This window comes from Phoca vitulina, unplaced genomic scaffold (genome assembly GCF_004348235.1).
Source record: "Phoca vitulina isolate PV1807 unplaced genomic scaffold, GSC_HSeal_1.0 scaffold22, whole genome shotgun sequence".
Lineage (NCBI taxonomy): Eukaryota > Metazoa > Chordata > Mammalia > Carnivora > Phocidae > Phoca > Phoca vitulina.
This window is the reverse complement of record NW_022589725.1, coordinates 2,975,197-2,984,336: the sequence shown is the minus strand read 5'-3', so window position 1 is coordinate 2,984,336 and position 9,140 is coordinate 2,975,197. Positions and strand designations below refer to the sequence as shown.

Here is a 9,140-nt window from a genome sequence, read left to right as displayed (position 1 = left end):
TGTGTGTGTGTGTGTGTGTCTATCTGTCTGTCTGTGGCGGAGCCAGGATTTGAACCCACGCAGTCTGGCCAGAGTCCATGTCAACCTCCTTCCTCCTTGGCTCCTCCACGTGCTTCCTGCAAACCATTTCCGCCTGAGCTGTGGCAGGTCAGGGTAGGTTGGGGGCACACCCCACGTTAGATGTTCAGCGCAGTTTGGAGTCGCTCCATTCATCGCCTGCACCCAGCTAGATGAAGCCCCCGAAGGCACCGTGTCCCTCCGAATGAACACTGTGTCTCGCATGGCGCCCGGTTCCCTCAGCGCACCTGGAACACAGGAGCCGTGAGAGTTGAAGGTGGTGAGGCGGCCGCATCCCGACCTTACGCTTCGGGAACAAAGGCTCAGACAGGCTGATGTGACCGAGGGCACACAGTTGTAAGTTCTGGTCAGTGGGCATCCAAGTCTTCCTGCCTCCAGATTCCACGCTGAATACAACAGCACTGATTCTTTGTAGTGAGTGCATTATATTCCTAATACAGTTACCATAATTCGCTTAGACTGACTGGCATCAGTTAAACAAATCGTGACAACTTTTCACTATTCCAAGGAGCTGCAATAAAGTCTTTCGACTTCTGTTTGCCCACTTCCACAAGCATTTCCACAGCCCGCAGCCCTAGACTGAGATCGTTGGGTCCGCACACTTTAAGTCTGGACACTACTAGGTTACCTTCTAAACATGCGGTCCCAATTTACCATCTCCTGTCTCCCCAAGCGATGAGAGTACCTGCTTTCTGCACTGTGTGTGTTCAACTTTAAAAACTCGTCAGAGACTGTATGAGGGGTTTCTAGGACAAGTTCTGAAGGTGACTACAATGCACAGGATTTCTCTTAACAGAACCTCCCTTCTCCCGGATAGCTGTCAAAAATGGCTTGAGTGTGGAGACTTTTTTTTTAAGGCTTCTGCAGCTTATACCTCTGGGAATGAGGCTCAGCTCCCAGTGTCCAGTAAATCCAGTGAACGCCTGCCATCACGTCTGAGCTACATTAGGCTATTAATGCAGGGCTAAAGGGGGGTGGGGGTGGGGTGGTGATAAAGAGCCCCCAATTGGTAGGCTCCTCCGTCACTCACTAGAAAACCAGTTGCCACCTCAGCTCTGAGTAGGAGTTTCTTTTCATGTTGTGTCCTAAAATAGGAATCATAACCAGCTTGGGAAGCTTCACCCAGCAGAATAGAGAAACAGAATAGGCCAGAAGAGTTGGTGAGATTACTCGTCCACTACTGTCATTTATTGATAAGGAAATCGAGAGCCAGAGATGGTGAGTGACGAATTCAAAGTCACACAGAAAAGCAGCACAAGCAGTGGCAGAATCCAGCTCAGAGCCAGGTAGCCTGACTTCTAGCTCACAGCAGGGCCCATCCATCACATCCGCCGACGGTCCTTCTTTAAGTCTACCTTTCTTCGTGCTCTGTTGCTCTTGAAAAGTGGGGGGATGGTAGGTTTCTTGAGAAGGGATGTCTGGATAAAACTCACCATAGCCTATCTTTGTGCCTTTGTGCATCCTGTTCTCACTTCCTGGGATTCCCTTCTCTGCCTAACTGGTTATGTTCTGTGAAAATACCCCCTCGCTCCCCAGGGCAGCCGCTGTCCCCTGCGCTTTGGGCCCAGGCCCTGACCTTGCCCCAGCACTCAGAACACTGGATGGTGCCTGCTGGCTCCTTCTGTGTCCTCTCCATAAGACTGACAATTCCTTGAACGCACAGATGCATCAAATTCTCCTCCGCAACCCCAGCACACACCCAAAGCTCTGAGGCCGTGGACTTTGGACCACCAACACCAGCGGGGAGGGAGTTTAGCCTACCCCATCAGTTCCTGGCTCACAGCACGAACTTGGGAAGTTTGGTGCCCGTGAAGGAATGTGCACAGGGAAGTTTTGCAGTATGAGGAGCTTCTAACCCTGGAGCTGCGGAGTTTTCGATAGACACGGTGCCAAGCAGGTCAGGCTGACAAATGAGTGGACACGAAATGGCACAGAAAGCCCTCACGTGTGCCTCCAGGGCACAGAGCACTCTCCCAGCCGACCTCATGGGAGTGAACTTTCTAACTGCTCTCCAGCAGGACTTCCATGAAGCTCAGCTCTTCTCCTTCTGCCAGGAAAACTCCCAAATCTGGTTGATCCAGACCTCGGGACTCGCAGACACGGATATGGCACAGAGGGAAGGAGTCAATCAAGCTAGGAAATATGTGACTGAACACAAACCAAACTTAGTTTGTAGGATTTAGGAGGAAACAAAAAGAGTAAGTACGGTCATGAAATACCCTATATAGTGAGTAGATCAAGTAAGAACTACACCATTGTCCTCAAGTAGGCTGAGCCTTCCCGGTTCTGGGCTTTCTTAAGGGTTTTAGAAAAGAACACACGAGACATGGAATGTGGGATTTCATTATCTCCAGTTTACTTAATTTGCTTGTTTACACACACGATCTCTGTGTGCATAACAGTGTCAAGAACCATTCTCTAAATACAATCTGCTACTCAGATGATGACAGATGCACATGGAAAATGAGGCGTCAGTGAATGAACCTCAGAACGAGAGGCAAAACAAGCATGGCGGGATTCTGGGATCACAGATGCCCTTAAAAGCCTCTTGTTCAGCACCTGGGGACAACAGACACTTTCCAGAAGATGATACAAGACTATTCCAATGGGAGACCCAGACCCCAAATGGTACTTGAAAGCAGATGCTCATTTCCCTGCCTTCCCTAAGGAGCCAAGAAGTTCTAAAGGCTTGGTGCGGCAAAGGGAGACGGGGGATTATCGTCTGCTGAGCACAGGTGCGGGGTGTTTTACATACATCACTGTCCTTAATCCTAACAGTATCATCTCCTCCATTGTCCAGACGTGGACACGAAGCTTGCCCGAGGTCAGACGACTCTCAGCAGTGGTGCCAACACTGGAACCCACATCTTGGGTTTACCCAAGCCCACACTCTCAGTTACACCAGGCTGTTTCACACGGGGATACAGAACATGTGCCCGAGAGAAAGGCAAGGGTGCTAGGACTGAACAGGAAGTGGTGGACGACCACTCGATACACAAGGGTCAGTCACGGACACTTTCCACAGAATTAACTTAATGCTGAGCCTGGATCCGATCTGCAAGAAATGACTGGAGATTTAAGTGTGACAAATGAACGTGTGGAGTCACCTTGTACCTGTTGCCTTTTGGTGCTGAACATGAAACTCAGGAGAGACCCCAACCCCTTCAACCAGCCCCAGCCACCTATGCCACCCCCTCTCCCACTCCCTGTTCACAGATGGAAACTCCAGAGGGCAAAAAATTTCTCACGGGGCCTGTGACATCTTGCCAAGGCTCCCAAAGCACCCTGGTGACACCTCTGGAATCCCAGCACCAGTGTTTCTGCCACCTCTGGGTACAATGTAGCACAACTTACATTTTGATGGATACAAATTAACATGCAGCCTGATGGGATACCAACTACATATTTTAAATACATCTTTATATGAAAGACAATTTACCCTGAAGATTTTCCGGGCCTCAAGCTCTTAACAATCTAAGCTTGAGTTAAGGCAGTCAAGCGTAGTGCTTGTCAGTTAATGCAATTATCAGGCTTAACTTGGGGGGGAGAAGAAGAACATCAAGGAAGCTTCCGGGATGATTATCCAAAGTGCAAAGGGCCAGGTACAAAAGGCCTAAGGATGTAGACTGCGGGGGCAGGGGGTTGGGGGGGTGTCCTATCACAGAGCTGTAATGGCACCTTTGTGGGTGGAGGTGACAGGCCACAGAAGGACAGGGCTGGACATTGGGAAGTGTGCGTAGGGGAAAGAAAGATCGGTTTCAAGGCCAGCTGAACAGGCCCAGGTTTGGTTTGGTGTTGGTACAAGAAGGAGGGTGCGGACAAAGTCACTCCAATATTTAATAGGGACATTTTTACAGTTTGGCTTCCTGCCATCAGAGGCAATGGAAGACATTTTCACCTCCGATTTATCATAATCTCATCCAAAATGTAAAAATTCCTTGGGCCAGAGCAGACAGATCAATGCACTTATCATAACGCTGTTCAGATTAACCACTGATGTGTGGTCAGGAAAGTTTCAGTGCAAGTATGCATTTTGCAGTTACTCTGACTCAGCTTAAAATTTCATCCAGTTGTCATGAAAATGTCTGCTTTCGGATTTTATTCTTAATAGAGAAAACAGCCCCTGAAGTGAGGCGGAATTTAATACCATAAGCCAAAAGTCTGGATTATAAAAAGTAAATTAGTTGTTCTAAAAAACAAACAAAAAAACCGTCAAAGCTATCTACACACGTACCAAAGTGCAGCATTGAAGTTGTGAGTTATTCTCAGGGGTTTTGTCAACAAAGAACAAACGCCGTAGTTGTTATTAAAAACAATAAAGCATTTGCTCAAAATTGTAGGAAAAAAAGGTAACCTTATTGCTCGAAACCAATACATAATAGACAACATACACGGAAGACTAGCAATGTCCGTTACACAAATATCATCCAACACTCAACCAGAGAGGCACTCCAGTTTTGGTAGCTAATCACAAGTCAGTTGCAATATATAACATTCTGAGGATAAGCAAGTATCACCAGCAGAGAGTGTCTTTCAGGCAGTTGGCTGTTTTATAAAGAACCCCGCTGGAAATAAATGCTTATGCAAAACTGACCAGAGGGCAATATACGGTCAAACCACAGCATTAACAGCCATCACAATAGGAGACACAGGATCAGGGAGAGGATCATGGCAGCAGAGAAGGGTCCTGAGGCCCTGGCCTCCCCTTCAGCCACACAACAGAGGCTTTCCTGATTCTGTCCTCTCACTGAGCCTTAGCTCTGCCCTCCAGGGACATAAGGGACATTCCAGATTAAGGTCAAGTCTTGCCAGGGACAAAAAGTGCCCGACTGGGAATGGTGGTGCTTGTGACAAGAAGGGTGGGGATTAAACTCACTCCCCAGACTCCGCCCACCACTCCCCAAACCCTCCTGGTATGCTTCCTCTCTGAAGCAGGATCAATAATTTAGTCAAATAACTAAGAAAAATAATGAAAAAAATACATTAGCTATTGTCCTGCCATCACCCCTTTTGCTTCTCTTTTATTCCTTGTAACTGTCTTGCTTCAAATTCAAACTACAGCTCTGGGGAGGAAGTCCTGGGGAAAAGGATTTCAGATACCAAAACCCATAGGTCCCATACCAGCTCAGCAAACCAAACAGGGTGCCGAACACCTTCTGGGACAAGTTGTGGAAGTAAACGGCCGTGCACAGAAACATCCACACCCAGATGAAGGTCAGAAAGCCCAGGGCCACCACCAGGCTGGTGATGGGGGTGTGGAAACGGTGGCTCCGGTCTGTTTTCACCTCATGCAGCACGGCCATCTCCTCCACAATCATAAGGGCGCAGAAGGTCAGCAGGAAGGAGTGGCCCGAGATGTCAAAGCCATGCCAAAAGCCTCCTTCCCCGTGGCACTGCTGCTTACTCTGGTGCTCCTTTCTGACCCGCTCCAGGGCGGGCGACTGGTAGCAGCTGCCCGTGTAGTGTTCAATGTTGGAGAAAAGAGCTGTGAAGACATACCAGATGGCCGTGCCCACAAGCAGGGTACTCAGCCGCCGCAGGACCAGGCCAGCCTTGCCTGTCAGGTGGTAGGTGGTGAGGGCAATGAAAGGCAGGAGGAGACAGAAGGTCCAGGCCCAGGCCAGTTTCACAAAATACCTGGCAGAAGATGAAAGTGGAAGTGAAGGCAGGGGACATGACAGGGAGGAGACAAGGTCGTGACTCGGGTCTCTAGAGTCTCGAGGGAGGGCAAATAAGAAAAGTTGATAAAAGCTATAGATAAAAAGTTCACTTACTAAATTCCAAATGTAATAACTCCTTAATCCTTAAACAACTCGGTGAGGGAGGTACTGTTATTATCCCCATTTGGCAGATAAGAAAACTGAGGTACAGGAGTATCATGCCCAAAGTAGAGGTCATAAGTGGGGGAGCTGGGATTCAAATCTGGGGCCTGTGATCTTAATCTGTGATCCAGGGCCCGGGAAAGTGGACACATAGAACACTCATGGTTACCCTGGGAAGAAGGTCTCATTTGCCCCATTTTATAGAGAATGTGAGGCTCAGAAAAGTTCCATAACTTGCCCAGGGTCACAACCACACTACCAGCAAGCCCAGAGTAAATCAAGATTTGGCCAGCCCCAAAGCCCATGGTTTTTCTACACCCTGGCTCTTTCCTACATGGCAGCAATGATCTCAGAACAGAGCTTGAGTTCAAGCTAGAAGACCGGGTTCAAATCCTGACTCTGACTCAACCTGTTACCACACGTCTCTAGGCCTCAGTTTCCCCAGCTATAAAATAGAGCTGAGGAGACCAAATGAGTTTTTAAATCCCTCCCAGGGCCAATGATTCACTCGTTCCCTCCAGTTAGCACAGAGGCTTGGAACAAAATGTCAGAATCCATGGTCATGGTTACCCACAAACAACAGGGACTTGTGTGCCAGGCTGCTTGGATCCCAGCTCACCCAGGCCAGATAAAGCAGCAGCTGCCTGTCTGCCTCCCCTCGCTCATCAAAGGTGGGTGACCTGGGGACCAGCCACAGGAAACACACATGCAAGAGACTTGGGGCTACAACCATACTCATCATCATCTATTCTTAGCCCAGCCACCACGGGTGGGTGAGGAAGGAAGGGGGGCCAAGGACAGGACAACTTTTTCCTGGGTTCCAAAGGCTACTCAGACACCACCCAAGAGCCTGTCACTCACATCTTCCCTGGGACTGATATGCAAGGATCTTGCCAGAGCCAAGACCTGTCAGGCATTTGACAAAACTGCTGGGGAGAGAAACCAGGGTTTTAAGTCGATAGCCAAAGTTGGGCTGACTTTTGGGAGATGCTGCGGACACTGTAATTCTAAAGAATCTAAGCTCACTTCAAGGGAGAAGTTTTATCTTCCAGATAAAACTTTACTACTGCAAGTGTTTTTGTGCAAAACCCTTGAAATCCAGGAGTTAAAAAAATAAAAAAGGCGTGCGTGGGTGGAGTTAGGGAGATGTCTCAAAGAGCCCAACTGGGCTTGCTTTCTTGGGCCACCGCCATGAACTCTGAGTGGCTGAGAAGGTCCAAGGAGATCCAGGATAAAGGTCAGAGGCTGGAGGATTCCGCTCCTCGGGGACTATCTCGGAGCGGGGGTTCCATCATAGGCTGGGGCAAGGCTCGCACAGGTTCGGGGGTCAGGAGAAGGCACAGGTGGTGATGGGACTGTCACAAGCCGGGGTTTGGGGGTGAGATGGGTCAGGGGTCAGACTCAGCGCGGGGTCTGGCAGGCAGGCAGGAGGGAGGCGGCATCTCCCAAGCAGGTCCGGGGCCGACTCCTAACTCCAAGGGGAGGTGGGGGGCGCAGCGACAGAGGCTAATTCAACGCCCCATCCCACCCCATACCCCACCCCCCGCCCCCCGCGCGCCCTACCCGTCACTCCCCGCCCAGTCAACTCAAGCCGGCTCGTCCGGGCGTGCAAACATCAACTGCTAGTGACATAGCCATTCGGGGGTCCCTCGGTCGCGACACGCGTGCAGACGCAGCTGTCACAATGAGGAGAGCCTCCCCGTCCGATGACTCGTCCATCAGGGCAGCTAAGCCCCGGCTCTCAGGACGAGGCGACGGCGGGTCGGCTATGGCGGGGACAGGGGAGGACCCGGGGCGCACTCACACGTTGAGGACGTTGCGCTTGTTGCTGAGGTAGCTCTCGGGCAGCGGGGAGAGCTCCTTGAGGAGGGAGCCCGCCATCATGGAGGCCGCCAGCGCCCAGGGCAGGTAGCGCCGCACGGCCGCTCGCACCAGCGTCCCCCGGAGGAACCTCGCGCAGCACTCCAGATGCTCCATGCCCGACCTCGTCGGCCACCGTCCGCTTCCCCGTGTCCTCTCGGCCACCGTCTTGCCCTTCGCTCGGAAAAAGCCGCTGCGTCCCTTCGGACGCATGCGCGCCGCCCGCGAGCCCCACCCCTCGCGGAGCTCTCGCGCTCCCCCATCCGGCCACTGGCGGCCTCTGCAGCGCGTCCGGTCCCGAACCCCTGCGCTCTCCTCCCCGTCCGGCCGCCAGGCGACGGGCGCGGACTCTTGCTCTAGGTCTGGGAAAAAGCGGTCCTGGGAGTATTTGCTGGAGATGGGGAAGAATAAATGCAGTACTGTATCATTTAGTCTCTCCTAAAAGCTTGGAGACACCTCCTCCATCTGCGCCTTAGTTTTCTCATCCGTAAAATGGGGAGACAAGAGGAGCTCAACCCTTCCCAAGAGTTAGTTTATGAACCTGAGGTCATGAGGGTGATCCAGGCATAGGGAAATGAAATTTAATTTTACTAGAAAAGAAGTGCATAAAATAATTACTCAATTTAAATGTTATTAGATTTTTTTAAAAGCTTTTAAAACAGCTATTGTATTGAGTGAAAATGCTGGACTCTGGGGGGTTAAGATCAGATGAGGGTGTTGGTGACTCAGTCACTCAGTTTATCACAGAGCTAAACCCTCTCACCCCCATCATGGCTGGGTGCCTAATTCAGTGTTTCCCAAATTTCAGCCTCCCCCACCCCCCCGCCCCGCATTGTATCAGTCTCCTAGGACTGCCATAACAAATTACTACGAACTTCCTTCCTTCCTTCCTTCCTTCCTTCCTTCCTTCCTTCCTTCCTTCCTTCCTTTCTTTCTTTCTTTCTTTCATTTATTTATTTATTTTTAAAGATTTTATTTATTTGAGAGAGCATGAGCAGAGGGGAGGGAGAGGGAGAGGGAGAAGCAGGCTCCCCGCTGAGCAGGGAGCCTGATGCAGGGCTCCATCCCAGGATCCTGAGATCACAACCCCAGCCAAAGGCAGACACCCAACCGACTGAGCCACCCAGGCACCCCTAAACTTTTTTTTTTTTTAAAGATTTTATTTATTTATTTGAGAGAGAGAGACAGAGATAGCAAGAGAGAGCATAAGCCAGGAGGAGAGGGAGGAGAGGGAGAAGCAAGCTCCCCACTGAGCAGGGAGCCCGATGTGGGGCTTGATCATGTCATGAGATTATGACCTGAGCTGAAGGTAGATGCTTAACCAACTGAGCCACCCAGGCGTCCCTACTACAAACTTCTTGGCTTAGAACAACAGAAATT

At 50.5% G+C, this 9,140-nt stretch overlaps 1 protein-coding gene across 1 annotated transcript; it reads right to left on the bottom strand.

Annotated features, from left to right (window-relative positions):
* Positions 1-2,374: 2,374 nt before the first annotated feature.
* FITM2 (fat storage inducing transmembrane protein 2) lies at positions 2,375-7,877 on the bottom strand. Its single transcript, XM_032419968.1, has 2 exons — positions 7,705-7,877; positions 2,375-5,715 (listed from the first exon to the last, which is right to left on the bottom strand). Exons 1-2 carry the CDS (start codon positions 7,875-7,877, stop codon positions 5,100-5,102), a joined length of 789 nt encoding a protein of 262 aa, XP_032275859.1. The 3' UTR covers positions 2,375-5,099.
* Between the last annotated feature and the right edge of the window lie 1,263 nt (positions 7,878-9,140).

Bases quoted from the DNA above. Each gene is read 5' to 3' on its own strand.
- FITM2 (XM_032419968.1), bottom strand. From the start codon at position 7,877: ATGGAGCATCTGGAGTGCTGCGCGAGGTTCCTCCGGGGGACGCTGGTG. The intron at 5,716-7,704 runs GTGAGTGCGCCC...ATCTTCTGCCAG, and splicing joins AAGCGCAACGTCCTCAACGT to GTATTTTGTGAAACTGGCCT.